The following is a 16,202-nucleotide window of genomic DNA, read 5'->3' as shown; positions in this document are numbered from 1 at the left end:
CAATTTTTTTCCCAATTTAGCTTAGATAATTAACCCACACACCCTCTAAAGTCAAAATATTTCAGGGTAATTCTGCATTTACAATATTCTTGGCAGTAGGACCAAACACCTAAAAATATATATTTTTAAAGCCAATATCGCAATATTTCAGGGTATTTTTAAATAACAATATTTTTGGCAATATGACAAAATATTGTTTTTTTTTATTATGATAAAGAATATATAAAGTTTTATTTAGTATACATATAACAGTTTTATATATTCAGTAGATTCAGTAGTAAATATATAAACCATTAGCTACCTCTATACTATAATAATAATAATAATAATAATAATAATAATAGTAATAATAATAATAATAATAATAATAATAACATTACAATGTAACAATGTAACAAAATAAAATAAATACAAAAATAATGTATCAGAAGAATCTAGATAGATCTAGGTAGATATGGCTTTCAGGAATATCACTATTTTCATGATGTGGAGTTTTTTTTATCATGTCAATTTTTTATATATATATATATATATATATATATATATATTATTGCATACAATATGATATGACACATCCTTATACTACTGTAACAAAATTAAATACTAAAGTTTTACTTAGTATAACAGTTTCAATCATCAAGCAAATGATACACACACATCACATATGATTTGTATTATTAAATACCTGGGTATCCATAGTGGCCTCTGTAATAGCTGTGATCATAATATCCATAGTCATCCCTGTAGTCCCAGTAGCTCTGAGGAGGATAGTCATATGACTGTCTAAATAGATCACACCAATTAGATATACGTTGTTATAATGTCTTACAATGGCGCATAACACTGCATTAAAACCAATGCCATGAACACAACCATTCACTAGCTTGGAAATGGTGTATTATAAATATTAATATATATCCAACCTGCAATTTAGACTGGCAACACATTCCAGTAAAAAAATGGGACAGGGGCAATTTAGAGGTAGTATGAGGTTTACAAAATTAAAGTGTAAAAATTAAGTGTAAAAACAATTTATTGTAATCATGCTAATATGTGAACTGTGAGCAGTACTGGACGGCCCTGCCTGCATCCCAGCCCTTATCCCAATTGGAAATGTATGTAGAATTATTTTAAAGCAAAAAATATGACAATGAATGTCTTGTTTGGAAAAGAAAGTTCAATAAAAATTGTCAATCATTAAAAAAATTACACTTTTTCCCGTAGTTACCTTGAAAGTGGGCGAGCATGGTTCGGTCCGTAGCCGTGGCTGGGCTGTGGAGTGCTGGTATACCCAGGGATAAACTCAGGCCTCGGTAGAGGACTGGTCAAAAACTGCCGGTACCGTGGGTCCGGAGGGTACCACTGTTTCTCTCGCTCTCTCTCTCTGGGGTCTGCAGGAGGGTAATGGCCTTGTCCGGGGTAAGGAGGCGTGTAGGGGTCATGTCTGTCTCTGTGGCGTGGGGTGTGGCCTGAGGGGTGGTACTGTTGGCCAGGTCCGTACCAACCGTGCCCTCTGGAATCCATAATTAGCTTAGTGCTAAAGCTAACTGCTCACACTAGAGAGACACAGAGACACTCCTAAATAAAGAAACGAGGAAAAAAAGATGAGAGAGCTATGAGATATGTTGCTCCATATGTACACAATAGTGATAAAAGTAAAAACATACAATATATAGACAAAAGTAATGAGACACCTGTTCATTTATTGTTTCTTATCCTGCTTTGAGTGTCTCTGATTTTAGGTCTCTATTGTCCAGGGAGGGCTTCCTATTACATTTTGGAGCATTGCTCTGAGGATTAGATTACATTCAGAGACAAGAGCTAGTTAGCAATTCAGTGAGGTCAGGATGTTTTTTGTTATTTTTGAAACAATGAAAATATTTCTATAGTCATAACAGGGATATTCTGTATTATGTTATAAATATATAAATTATATAATGTTTTTATTTGTTATTTACTATAAAGAATTAATATATATAATTGTAGTTGATATGCATAAACAAAATGTTCTGCAAAGTTCTATTGTGGTATTATTATATATGTGGCTATTCACTATTTATATTTACTATAAATAGCCAATCCGCAATGAGTGCACTCACAAAAATACAAGGAAGTTCTTTAATCGATTGGGACCACAAAAAACAGGTTTCTGTCAGTAACTGGCTGAATGATAAATGAATCACTACAAAGAGAACCAATAGATACCAATATAAAGGTTTCTATAATAAGAATGACACTGCAGTTTGATTAGGAGAATATTGCCTCAGCTTTAGCCTAAAAGTTATCTGGGTCATTCCTTATCAGTTGTTTTGTGAGTGCAGAGACTGTTTATGGAGCAGAGAAAGGCTCAGTACTTTTGATTGCATTACCAGGTGTGAATCAATTAGAAAGAAAGAAAGAAAGAAAGAAAGAAAGAAAGAAAGAAAGAAAGAAAGAAAGAAAGAAAGAAAGAAAGAGGGACAAAATATTGATGGAGAGACTAATTTATCTTACTAAAAAGCTCTAAAACAGTATATAAAATTAAAAACTTGGTGTTCCTGGTAGCAAATGACTGACCATTAAAAATCTATAGAAATTAACAGACAACTGTAATATTTCAAATATAAAAACTTTTTATTGTATTACTTAATTTCTGCTATATAAATATACATTGTTTACAGCAGATGTAACTGACTGGTGGTCATTAAAGTACATCATGTTTTAAAGTTGTTGTTTTTTTAGTAGCCTTTGTTCTGAATCTGAATTATATTGTGTCAAAGGAAATGAACATATATATTGCCATACAAATGTTTGGTCATATCATCCAGCCCTTAGTATACATGATTTCACAATTCTTCTTCTTGCTGTTGTTGCAAACTTAAAAATACATTTTAACCTCAAACTCAATATTAAGAATATTTTGAAAAATTACAAATTTGTACAGACCTGCCGCTGAGCTTCTTCTCCACTGATTGAAAAGACAAAATTGCAATAATAAGCTCTCTGAACTTCATCAGCCTCCACTAAATCACAACAGCCCACTGTTTAAATCACAGCTGATCAAAAGCTGCTTCTGTTTCCTGTCTCAAAGTACACACTGCCACATCATTACACACAAACACACACCAGTGACAGCACTGACCCATGGACCTGCCCAAAGTACAGACTATATACACTCTGCCTCTACTGCCGCTACTTCTACTGCACTAACTAACTAATTCAGGAGGTCTGAACGTTTTAAACCTGTTTTTTTTTTTTACTTTAGAACTTCATAACTTCATCCAGCTGTGGAGGCTTTACTCCAGACAGCAGTACAGCTGTGGAAACCGCTGGAATACATTATAAACATCTATGAACTGAACTAATACAATACAGTACAGAGTAAATAAATAAGTTAGACAAACACAAGCACACCTATTGTTTTGTGACTGAGACTAAAATAAAGTTAATATTAAAGTAAATTAACTGAATTAGAGTAACTTACATTATCCAGCATGCATCACTACACAGCACAGCAGCGGTGATTCTCTCTCTCTCTCTCTCTCTCTCTCTCATACACACACCCTCTCACTCTCACTCTTCCTATCTCTCCCTCCCTCCCTCTCTTTCTCTCATACCATTAGAGGCGCTGTATTGCCACGTTGTGCGGAACCACTGAGCGCTGGAGCGGTGTAGCAGTCCGGAACATTTACAGGACATACCCTAAAAAGGAAGGCTGAAAGCTCCATTTTGAAAAGGGCATTAAAAAATTAAATTAAAATAAAATAAAATAAAATAAGCCACTAGGGCTGTGTATTGGCAGGGACTTGGAGATAGAATATCAACATACAGGGGTTACGATTCAATATATCGCAATACTGTAAGCAAAGTGATTTATTGCGATTTTTAAAATACATTAAAAAAATTAACTAAACTATCATGGTACAAAAAGTGATCCAAGAAATTGGTTATTTTGTCGGGCCAAGTCAAATTATTTCACTGCATTTTTTTCAACCAAGGTGGATTTTTTTTTTCAACCAAGGTTGATGTGTTTGTGCAGTTTAGTGATTAAACGTACAAAAGAACTTTACTTTACTTTATGTCTTTGCATTTTCTATTTTTCACACTGATTGGTTTGTAGAATAGTGGGAGTTTAGAAAGTTGGCTTTCTGGGTGTTGTGCTAATTTCTGCCTTACTGACGGAATCAAGTAAAGTTAGCCATACGTTCATATTGCAGTAGAATGGCATTTATTTTATAATGGTAATTTTTTTTTCAATAATAATTAGTTTTGTGAATTAATGCATAATATCTTGCTCATTTAAAATAAATGTACGAGTGACCCTCAGTGAACACTAAAGTATTTTGAGAAGAGCAACCGTGCGCTTTCATAAACCGCCACACGGGGACGCCGTTGCTTTACACAAATCGCCACTTCACTAAAGCGCTTTCTATGGCCATTGTGCTCTAATAATATATGATAAAAATGTATATTATTTTAAATTTTAAAGGCAGTTTCAAAAGGTCAATCGCGTAAACAGATATTGGTTAAATCATATATTATAAAACAAAAATATATAATTTGCAAATATTTTATATCTAATAGAACATTAATGTATTGGCATAAATATGCACTGGATATTATGAAGTAAATGTAATGCACAATTTAAAAAAGTTAGTTGTTTTTTCTCTAGATGACCAGCTAGAATTTGTTTACAGGGTAATCACTTATAATTTGTAAATATAATAATAACCATCTTTATATTTCAAAGATAATAGTTTATATATTAAAAAATGCACATTACAAAACCTTGTAAAATCGTCTGGTAAAAAATAATAAGCTCAAGACCAGTCTGTGCTGGTAACTGGTTTTAGAAGCTGGTCCTAAGCTGGTCTTTAATGGTCAAGCTGGTTCTGCAGGTCAACAAGCTTGGTCTTGCTTTTTTCATATTGCTCAACCAGCATGGCCTGGCTCTGTCATACTAGCTTTTAAACTTGGTGGAGTTGATCATGCTTGCAGACCACCTAAACCATCAATTACAAACACATTTTATTTTTTTGTGCAATGAGTATATATTATATACTTTTCATTGAATAAATCATGATAGTACTACGCACCTGTACACCTGTGAAAATGTGAAATGTGAAAATAACCCTGATGTTTATTTCATTTTGATTTGATCCAGAGATCAGATTTTGCAGTTTTAGGTGCAATGCAATTCACAGCCGCTTGTGCCGCTGTTGAGCCACTTAGTCTCGATACCCCAGCCGTCCAATGAGAGCCCGGTATGCAAATAGAGAAGTGGGTATCGCTCCTCCCACTCGGGGCTCGCGCTCTCACTACGCGCTCACGAGCTGAGTTGAGTCAGTCACTGGAGCTGCAGCCTGATGTGCAGGATGACACTGGAGGAGCTCAGCGGGGAAAACGCCTCAGAAAGGTACGAATTTCTACATTTATGCATGTAAAATGCGGTAAACACTTTATTTTAGACATGCTCTGTCGTTTTACATCGATTTAGATCGTTTTAAAACAGCAGAAAGTATATTAATGTAATAAATGTTGCAAGTTTCACTGCTGATGCTTTATGTGTAGCTAAGGTTGCTGCAGCATGTGATAATTTCTGGCTCAATATAATAATATTATTATAATTTAGTTAATCTATGCGCTTTATTTATAAAGCATCTTACATTTCAGTAACAAACAACGCAAGCAAACCTGATAGCTAATAAGAGAGTAGTGAAATTAGTACAGTACAGTTTAAAATAATACAAATAATTAAAAAAAAAAAAAAAAAATAGCACAATTGTAAAGACTATTTCATAAAAACTAATTAGCTAAATGCAAAAATGCATTTTAGCAAAGCGCAAAATTATGTTACATTTAAAGTGAAAATATAATTAATAAAACATTAAAATATAAAACAAGTTTCCTCAAGTTTACCAAACCTTTTTTAATGCATTTTATTTAAATGTTCCAAAAATGTAACTACCTTGTTTTACCGTATGTACCGTATGTTGCATGCTCACGACGAGCTTACTTACAGTCACACACCGGCGTCACGAGGCTACAGCACGCTAAGCTCACGAGGCATCAGCACCAGTTTAGCTTGCTAACCACAGTAGATGCACAGCTGAGTTACCCAACATCCTATGTGGGGCTTATATGGGTGCAGCATGGGCTGTGTGGGTTCCAAATGGGTCTGGGTGTTGGGCTCTCAGTGACTTTGTTAAGCTATCGATATGTGTTGTAACTGGGACCTAGTTAAGCTTCTGAGATGGCTCCATCATTACAGCTCATGTGGGTTCCATGTGGGAGCTCATATCCAGTTTACAGTAGCAGTGTTCTGGTACCCAGTTGGGATACTTGTAGGGACTCCACATGGGCATGTCATCTGACTACATTTTCCTCATTTATCTGCAATAATGCTGTTATAAAACTGTTATAAACTGTTATTAGTTCAGCATATATGTACTTTGTTACTCCAGAGATTCAAATGCTGTGATTTGCATGTTTTACTTCATGTCAAGCCAAGTGTGAGGATGAACAAGCTGGTTAACAAATCATTTGACATGTGATTGTATTCTTTTGTCTGCAGGATGGCCTCAGTGGTCAAAGCGCTAGAAGAGGTGCTGACTGCAGCTCTGCCTCAGGGCTGCATTACAGTGGGGGTCTATGAGGCTGCAAAGTCACTAAATGTGTAAGTGGACTAATTGTAACCAGTAGTTTTATGCTATTTAAAGTGCATAAGCACATTCTAGGAGGATTTTACTGTGATCATTTTTAACCTTTGGCCCTCCTTCTATTGTTGTCTCTTTCAGGGATCCAGACAACGTGGTGTTGTGCCTGTTGGCTACAGACGAGGACGATGTCCACGATGTCGCCCTTCAGATCCACTTCACTCTGATCCAGGCCTTCTGCTGCGAGAACGACATCAATATCCTGCGGGTGAACAACATGAGACGCCTGGCTGAGATCCTGGAGGGGGTGAAACCTGGAGGAGAGCCCATGGACCTGCACTGTGTATTAGTCACTGTACGTTTCTCACCGTTTCGTTTGATTTTTTTTTTTTTTTTTTCCTCTCACCCCTGACTCATCCATCCTGCAGTAGTAACCACAGGGGAGTGTAGATCGATTAAAGATTAGCCTTTTCTCAGAGCCTCAGATCTCACGTGTACACGGCTCATCTCGTTCATTCGCACCTCACGCCTCCTTCCTGCACTTGCACTAAAACGTGGATTGATGGGAGTGCATTGTGTCGGTTCGGCTGCAGCTGCTCTTGGATTGGAGGTTTCTTGGAAATTCCTGGCACTGCAAGCTTTCGCGCTGCCAGGAGACTGACTGGGCTGATAGAGCTTAGCTTTAGCCACAGCCTTTGAAGACGGCCGGCTTTCAGTAGTTAAGTTCCCTGATCTGCCCCACTGTCTGTGATGTGGAATTCCAGTCAGTCTGGAGCTGTGCTAAATTGGCAGCCGTACACAGCGATCTGCCTCCAGTTAGCGAGCTTGTGTGGCCGCCCTCGACAGACTTCACAGCACTTCCTGTGGGGCCACTTGTGCAAACAGCTCTTCCTGGAAGAACAGCTCTGTGAAGTGACCACCTTTTTTGCAAATTAGAATGGGATCTTGTGAAAACAACTTCCTGTAAGTTGTTGTACGCAAGCGGTTGTTGAGTCACTCCTTGCCAGACGTGCTGTGTGGGCCAAGATTATTAGTAAAACGTGTAGTTCCCCTAGCTGCTGCAGGAGTTTGGGTGAAATGGATGTAGAAATGGGTGCAACATGTGCTTTTCTGTAGGGAGGTCATGAAATTAATTTAATGTAATGTGCAACTTTTTTCATCATTGCAGAAATGAAATAGCCTTAATATATATATTTATTTTGTTTTTTAAAGAAATAATTTTTACATCCCATATTCTGGCCTTTTAACCTTTGTGTTTTTGCAATTTTTAGCCACTTTAAGCCAACTCTTTACAAATATTTACAAATATTCATTGCATTTCTAATTTTCTGCAAGTGTTTTTCATCTAGTTTACAGTTATTCATTTATACAGTGTTCAAGTTTTATGCATTTTGCTACTTTTTCATCATTACATACGTGCATTAGCCTAAATGTATTTTTGTTTGAAAAAAAACAAACTACAATTTAATATGTAGAATAGTTATTGAACACTAAACATCTGACATACCAAAAAAGCACAGTATGATTTGAATGTCAAAAACATCATTGTTCAGTTTTGGTTGCCAAATATTCAGTGCATCCCGTGCCTCATATACAGTTTATAACAGTGAATTAATGTATTTGCATTTTGTTGTTTGTTTGTTATACAGAAACCGCAGTCCTCAGCCTGCAAAGACCCGGCCCTCAGCAAGCTCAACCGCTTCTGCCAGGACAGCCGCTGTCTGGACCAGTGGGTGCCGGTCATCAACCTGCCTGAGCGATGAGACAAAGAGCAGCATGTCGTCACTCACGTCACACGTTGCACAAGCTACTGCACTGTATTTGCATACTGCCTCGGCCAAACGGCCCTCGCCCTGGATCTCCACCTTAACGCCAGCGCAGAGGGGAACGGCAGATTGTGTAAGGAACACGGGAAAGTAATCCAAATCCAAAGACAAGGAAGAGGAGGAGTGTGGATTTTTCCTTCAGGCCGGCTGGAGGAGGGGCTGGTACGGTGGGTCGAGAGCAGGCAGCATGACTCAGCAGTGTGTTAACTGCCGCTGCCGCTGCTGCTGCCAGGGAATGACACTGCCTGCCTTTAGCCGGGAAACAGGAAGACTGTACCGAAAACTGAATCATGTGAGTGCTCGCTCAATCGCTGGCGCTCGCTGACACTCGTTGGCACTGGATGTGCAGGAAGAGAACAGTATGAACTCAGTACGAACTGAAAGAATGGAGTGTACCCGGTCAGGCCGGACTGGACTGGACAAGCCTGAGCTGCACAGCTCAGCATGAGCAGACTAACAGATGGACGATAGACTGCAGAACTGCTGAATTTCACAGTTCACAGCAACAGTTTTGGGTTTTTGTTTGTTTTGTTTTGTTTTTTTACATTTTTGGAATTCAGAGAGGATGTTTAAAATATATATATATATTATAACTTATGACCTTAATATTATTACCATTAATTATTATTATTATTTGAACTATTTAAAAAAAATTCTTCACTCGTGTCCACTTGTGTCAGTTAAATGGGACGAAATGGGAAGTGTTACTATTTTATGTTTTTAGAGCTTTTTAATGTTCTGTGGATGTTTGCTTGTCTGTTTGTCAGATTTCTCAGTTGTTTTCAGTGTTAATTTAATGATTTGTATTTATGATGAAATGTGAAACATGTTTTGTAATAATTTTGAGAATTTGAATAAAAAAACTTGCAATGCAACCAAAGTTGCAGACTTGAGTACTTTGAGCAGCATTTAAATGTAGTATGTGGGATTGGGACAGGAACTCTGATGTAATGTTAAAAGGAAATGGTGGTGCACAGCGTGGCCGTACTTGCTGCTCAGATTGACGTATTGCAGCGTAATTACTGGCTTTGTTTCCTCAGTTACAGTAACTGCGATTTGGCGAAATTAGCTAACAAAGACACACAGTGCCATCAAACTCCGCCTACTTTGGCTTTAGTACAAGCTGGAAATAGAAAAGATACTAGAAATAAAATTGCAATATCCCACAGCATTACACAAAAACAGGTTATAGTTATAGTAAAAACAGTTATTTCTCATGCATATTGTAGCTTCTGCAAATATAAAAAATCACTAATAACAAGCACAAAGAGACCTATATTTACTATACACATGTCCACATGTTTGTGGACACTCACTCCTTCTAATGAATGCATTCATTCACTTTGACTGCCTTTACTGACACCCACTGCTAACATTTAACATAGGATGTGTTGGCATCATGCCTAACCCAGTTGTGAGGTGAATATATATATGTATATCTTGACTTTGCTGACACAGATATGCAAATGTACACACATTCACAGCCTGTCCATTCCTGTAGAGACTAGTTATTACTCCAATAGAATAGCACTATGATGCAGATACACAAACATGAACCTATTGGCACCATGCCTAATGCCAGCCATGGGTTAGATAGAAGGCTGTAAAGCCCCTCAGCTTTGAGCTGTTGAGCAGTGGTTGAGCAACTGTGTTCTCTGGGATGATGGAGCTCCATCCAATACCTCACTTGATGCTGAACTCTCTTGATGCTGAATGCAATCAAACCAAATCCGCACAGCCATGCTCTAAAATCTATTAAAAAGCCTCATCTAGACATTAAAGAGAGTTACTCCAACAAAAGCAGGTTAAACTATTTTTAATACCCTTGATTTTAGAAGAAAATGCATAAGCAAGTGTCTTAATACTTTTGTCCATTTTGGGTACCACTTTAAAATAAGAGTACCTTTATAAAGGGTTTATAAATGGTTTACAATCAGTTTATTAATAGTTACTAATTAGAGTGTAAATGCCTTAAAAATCATTAATAATCAGTTATAACACATACGTAGAAAGGGCAACAATATAGATGGCTGCGGGTTCACTATTTAGCAAACAACAGGGCATTGTTGCCCTTTCTACGTATGTGTTACAACTGATTATTAATGATTTTTAAGGCTTTACAACCTAATTAGTAACCATTAATAAACTAATTGTAAACCATTTATAAACTCTTTATAAAGGTAGTCTTATTTTAAAGTGGTACCCCATTTTGTATTGTCTTCAAGCATGAAAAGCATATTACAGTCCTTTAAAAGCTCAAAGACTCATCATTATGGTAGTGTTAAAGCTTGACGTGACGCTGGCTGATCATGTGTAGTCTAGTCCCTGTGGATTTCCAATAGAATAGGATGTGAAACTGGTCCTGTCTTATGACATGGTGCATGTCATTTTATGCTACAGTATATAACAACATATAAAACATCAATATTAAACCACCATTGAATTGCAGACTATTTGTCTATTTCCTATAGAGAGGCATTATTGCCTAAAACAGGGGTGTCCAAACTTTTTTTGTTGGGGGCCAGAAGGAGAAATATATTTGTCACGGGCCACAGACTCTGTAATAAAACAAATAATGAAATATACCACTTTAAATAATACATTTTCCTGATTAACTTACTTTCATTTACACACCATTTTACTTGACTTACTATCTTTGACAGTGTTGTGTAAACTAAGATTTTTTCTAAACTAAGATTAGAAATGCGCATCCTCTCCGCTTTTACACTCTTTGGCCCGTTTTTCTGAGCTAGAAATGCGCACTCTCTCCGCTTTTAGACTCTTTGGCTCGTTTTTCTGCGCTAGAAATTCGCACCCTCTACGCTTTTACACTCTTTGGCCCGTTTTTCTGAGCTAGAAATGCGCACTCTCTCCGCTTTTAGACTCTTTGGCCTGTTTTCTGCGCTAGAAATGCACACTCTCTCCGCTTTTAGACTCTTTGCCCCTTTTTTTGCGCTAGAAATGCGCACTCTCTCCGCTTTTAGACTCTTTGGCCCAATTTTCTGTGCTAAAACTTCACTCTCGCCGCTTTTAGACTCTTTGGCCTGTTTCTGACACCTAGCGTTCAAATTTTGAATCTCACATTATAAAAACCTGCTTAACAGCGGGCCAACTTTCATTCTATTTCTAAAATACCTCGCAGGCCGCTCCAAAAAAGGAAACGGGCCGCAAATGGCCCGCGGGCCGTAGTTTGGGCACCCCTGGCCTAAAGAATAGGACTCTCTGAAGCACATTAACAAACATGAATCTATTGACACCATGCCTAATGTCAGCTGGAGGAGTGTAAAACCCCACAGAGCATTGAGCTGTGGAGCAGCGGAGCTGTGCTCACTGGAACAATGATCAATGATCCATCTAATATTTTTGGATAGGATCAGTCGAGGAGTCAGGATAAGGGGATGGATGTTCTTGTCACTCAATGCAATCAAATCCTCACAGCACGAACAACCAATGATTTATAAAGGAAAATAATAAAAATGATCAGGGGTGCCCAAATCTTTTCATACCACTATAAATAAAAAAAATGTGAACCAGTTGGCACTATGCCTAATGCAGGATTTGCAGTGTGTTCTCTGAAATCCTGATATCCCTAAATGCAATCAAATCCTCACAGCAATGCTAAATGCTATAATACAAAATGTAATACGTAGTAGAAGTCCTTCTGCCTGGACAGTAGAAGAGACAGTAGAGAGAGTTACTCTAACAAAAGCAGAATTAAATAGGTTAAAATTATAAATATGTCCATGTACATCCTATGCATTGCATTTTTTTTGCAACTAAAGCAAGTCTCAGCATGATATATTATCAGGGTATCACCATTAAAGCTGACCGACTTTTTTTTTTTTACAGTAACAGTACATCAACAACATACTGTAAGGAACAAACTGTATTGGGAACAAAGCGTACCAATTCCACTGTGTGTGCCAGCGAGTTTTGTCATGTTGCAATTCCACTGTTTGATAAAAAAACATGCGCCGTAAGCAAAATGTTCTGTACTATAAGCAAATGGGGGTGAGATGGGAGATGATAGGGTTTTCCAACCTCGTCTGCTTTGTTTTGCCAACACAGTAAGACACTGGGCTCAGTGAAAACAGCCCACACCCCGGGTTTCCAACCCTGACCAAAAATAGACGACGTGCAGTCATGTGCTCTGACAACAGGAGAATTCTGTTCCGGTCCCTACGGCAGCTGCGCTCCGCCTGGCGATCTGGCCTCCGGGGGCTTGTGTCTTTACACAAAACAGGAGATAACAAGGGCCCTCCTCACTGAGCCAGAAATAGCAGCAGCTCTGAGAGCGAGAGTGAGCCACGGGCTAGCTACAGCGTCAACGACGCACGCGGCTAACTGCTGGCTGTGCGTAAAAACCAGGAGACAAAGCAATGAAAGAAACGCTGATAGCATGAGTCAAGGCCATTCAGCCCTGCAGCAAGAGGCTAAATATAGCTCCAAGCCCCGGCCCTGTAGGCCCGTCGGAGAATAAAACAAGAAAAGGTTGGCACCAGCCAGCCCTCAAAGACCCCCACTGTAAATCAGAGTAAGTGGCGCATAAAGAGCACTAAAGAGGCAAAGGTCATCGCCACTTGACCCAACAAACAAAAGTGAGCAAATATTTCTTTCCAAACGGACACTTACTTTTACACCCCCTCCTTTATTACATTAACTCCACCGACCCCGAGGCAGAAAACGAGCTTCAGATCAGCTCAGGGTCAACAAAGAACCAGGTCAACCAGCTCCCTTAGTGAACAATCTGTGTTTAGTAGAACGTTTCCTGAACGTTACAAGTACGTTTTTACAATTCAGATTGTTAAATCTGTAAATTTTTCTAGATATTTCTGGATGTTGTTATTTAACTTTTGTAAACGCCACTTATGTCAAAGTTTTAATTATTAGTTTTGGGAATGTTTCTTTTAACATTTCTATAAAAAGCTGGGAACGTTATTTTAGAATAGTTCCAATAAAGTTGGGATGTTTAAACCTTCCTGGAACATTATTTCTGTAATGTTACAAGCTAACATTTCTGGAATCTTTTTTAAATGTTGCTAAACATTCTTATAATGTTCTCTGTTAGCTGGGTCAGTTCGATTATGGTGGCCCAGAAAGGCACATTACAACATTTACAAAGCAAACAAAAAGATGACAATGCAACCACAAGCTTCTGGCACGGGTTTCTGGTAACAATGTCAACAGCGAAACAGCGCCCTCTAGAGTCCGGGAGCATTTCCTGTTTGGCAAATGTTTTTGCCTTCCCTTAAATGCTGCGGTTCCAAAATGCTACATTTTCTTAATGTAGCGGTGTTGTCATCTTTTTGTTTGCTGCGTTTTTTTAATGTAGTTGTGTTGTCATCTTTTTGTTTGCTGCGTTCTCTTAATGTAGTTATGTTATCATCTTTTTGTTTGCTGCATTTTCTTAACTCAGTTGAGTTGTTATCTTTTTGTTTGCTGCGTTTTCTTAACGTAGTTGCGTTGTCATCTTTTTTGTTTGCTGCGCTTTCTTAATTTAGTTGCGTTATCATCTTTTTGTTTGTTGCATTTTCTTAATGAAGTTATGTTGTCATCTTTTTTGTTTGCTGCCTTTTCTCAACGTAGCAGTGTTCTCATCTTTTTGTTTGCTGCGTTTTCTTAATGTATTTGCATTGTCATCTTTTCTGTTTGCTGCGTTTTCTTAGTTTGGTTGTGTTGTCATCTTTTTGTTTGCTGTGTTTTCTTAATGTAGTTGCGTTGTCATCTTTTTGTTTGTTGCATTTTCTTAATGAAGTTATGTTGTCATCTTTTTTGTTTGCTGCCTTTTCTCAACGTAGCAGTGTTCTCATCTTTTTGTTTGCTGCGTTTTCTTAATTTGGTTGCGTTGTCAACTTTTTGTTTGCTGCGTTTTCCTAATGTAGTTGCGTTGTCATCTTTTTGTTTGCTTTGTAAGTTTTGTTGTGATGTGTCTTTTTGAGCCACTGTAAGAATGTATGGAGGACTCAGAAAAAATTAAAATGCAACAACAATGACCTGAATTATTGCTTAGCTTAAAATGTGTTTTCAGGAAAATATGGATAAAATTAATACCTGAAACACTTTATCACTTGTCAACTTTAAGTTGAGCTGGGACAGAATTATTCAGGCTGCAGTGGAGTCAGTATTAAGCACTGCAGCTCAACACTGTGCACATTATCTGCCCCTACACTGTGCACTGTGAATTTTTCCGGGCCGGGCCTGCCGTTAGTGTCGCCCTGCAGACGTCAGGAATGCGGTGCGGAGAAAGGGGGTGGGGGCAGTGAGATTCTTGGACAGAGCGAGGCTTTATTTCCACTGCTCTGCCCCAGAGTGTGAGCATTAACATTTACGTATTTAGCAGCGTGCAGCTGGGAACTGACTCGGGCGGTTTGTGGACCGCGACTCAGTGGAAGCGCCAAACTGGCTGTTCCCATGGCCTGGGGTATGCAAATGTTTTAGGGAGGAACGACCACAACACTGGAGGTCAAACCATGAAACTGCAGGGCATGTAAAGGCCAGAAATATACAAAATGCAGTTTGTATTGTAAATGCTGTAACTTATTTATCTGATTTAGGAACTATTGCAATCTTTTCTCATTGGTTTCCAGTTGGGAGCTATTTTGTAATGCAAAGAAGAAACACTGTTTTGTTGGGATTACTTAACACTTTAAATACTGCACAAGCTTTGCTTGACCATGCTGCAGTGGCATGGTTAGGTCTCAATTAGGCCTTAATGTTTGGGCTATATTTACTTCAATAATCTTTAGTAAATGCCAAGTAATGCAAATTTTAAAGCTTTATAAATGCGCCTCAAACCTCTTCCCAACAATCAGCAGCCATAAGCTAAAAATAACTGACATTTGGATGCTCCCTTATTGGGATGTTACAATTAGAAAACCTGCATAGAAACACCCTGGCACCACCCTTCACCCCTTAACCCCCACCAGAACCCCACATCCATTAGATCAGTTACAGATTTGCCAATTCATTCTGCTGGTTGAGAACCTCAGACAGTACACAGCAGAAGTAGTCAACAGACTTCTTCTGAGGGTGGGATCTGTATCTGCTGTCCGTGTCAAGTCAGAAGATGAAGAAGATGTAAGTGCTTTCAAATAATAATTATATGGTTCTTACTTTAATATATGCAATATTTTAAACACAGGTAGCACTTTAAAGTAATTATATTTAATGTTATTTTATTTTGCACTACTTTGTCTTATTGTGCAGTTATTTTTTATACAAACAAGTTTAATAAATACACATTTTGCAAGAATGATGTTCTTTATTGCATTAATTATATCTAAAACAAAGACAAATGTATAGCAGTGAAATTAGAATTCTTTGCTAAACAAGGTTGTAGCAAAAAAAAGGGCGGGGGGAGAAGCCTTTAAGGCAAAATTGAACAGAAAATCTCTGATAAATCGTAGTATTGATATACACATTTTACATATTTGTAACCTTGTATGTAAACTTCACCAGAAGCATGATGGGAAATAATCTTGGAAAGAATCTAGTTGCAGTCGTGCAAATAGTGATCCCCAGTCTTTGCAAAATCTTAGTCTGTGACTAAAAATCTGTGACTTTTCTTTAGATGTGAGAGGGTGTCAGACTTTATAAGTCTTTTCATAGTGGTGTAGTGTATAGACAGCATTATTTGCATAAAAGTGACAGAGCCCTTAAATGGCTCATTCTGAAAGGGACGAAAACTGGCACAAAGCTAGTGAGATCTTTTTATGTAAGAGTGATTTTGTTCACATAAACT

The 16,202-nt window shown here is 38.0% G+C and overlaps 2 protein-coding genes across 5 annotated transcripts in view; one reads left to right on the top strand and one right to left on the bottom strand.

Moving 5' to 3' along the window:
• Positions 1 to 3,549, bottom strand: part of sec16b (SEC16 homolog B, endoplasmic reticulum export factor) — a 31,188-nt gene extending 27,639 nt beyond the window's left edge. Inside the window, exons 1-5 of one of the 4 annotated variants that reach the window (XM_049479536.1) lie at positions 3,464 to 3,510; positions 2,926 to 2,947; positions 1,695 to 1,790; positions 1,229 to 1,578; positions 686 to 783 (exon numbers count right to left, since the gene is read on the bottom strand). In XM_049479536.1, the coding sequence (XP_049335493.1) occupies positions 686 to 783; positions 1,229 to 1,524 (394 nt within the window). In that variant the 5' untranslated portion in view covers positions 1,525 to 1,578; positions 1,695 to 1,790; positions 2,926 to 2,947; positions 3,464 to 3,510. Of the gene's footprint in view, positions 1 to 685; positions 784 to 1,228; positions 1,579 to 1,694; positions 1,791 to 2,925; positions 3,112 to 3,463 lie in introns of those variants that run through there. The other 3 variants (XM_049479537.1, XM_049479535.1, XM_049479534.1) reach the window with 3 other exon arrangements.
• Positions 3,550 to 5,261: 1,712 nt separating this feature from the next.
• On the top strand, positions 5,262 to 8,891 carry gadd45ab (growth arrest and DNA-damage-inducible, alpha, b). The gene is made up of 4 exons (XM_049479704.1): positions 5,262 to 5,395; positions 6,554 to 6,655; positions 6,777 to 6,990; positions 8,285 to 8,891. The coding sequence occupies exons 1-4, from the start codon at positions 5,346 to 5,348 to the stop codon at positions 8,396 to 8,398; spliced, it is 480 nt and encodes a 159-aa protein (XP_049335661.1). The 5' UTR covers positions 5,262 to 5,345; the 3' UTR covers positions 8,399 to 8,891.
• Positions 8,892 to 16,202: the final 7,311 nt, after the last annotated feature.

The sequence above is a fragment of the Astyanax mexicanus genome, chromosome 5 (genome assembly GCF_023375975.1).
Source record: "Astyanax mexicanus isolate ESR-SI-001 chromosome 5, AstMex3_surface, whole genome shotgun sequence".
NCBI lineage: Eukaryota > Metazoa > Chordata > Actinopteri > Characiformes > Acestrorhamphidae > Astyanax > Astyanax mexicanus.
The sequence above is the reverse complement of the archived record's forward strand: the minus strand, read 5'-3'. Positions and strand labels throughout refer to the sequence as shown.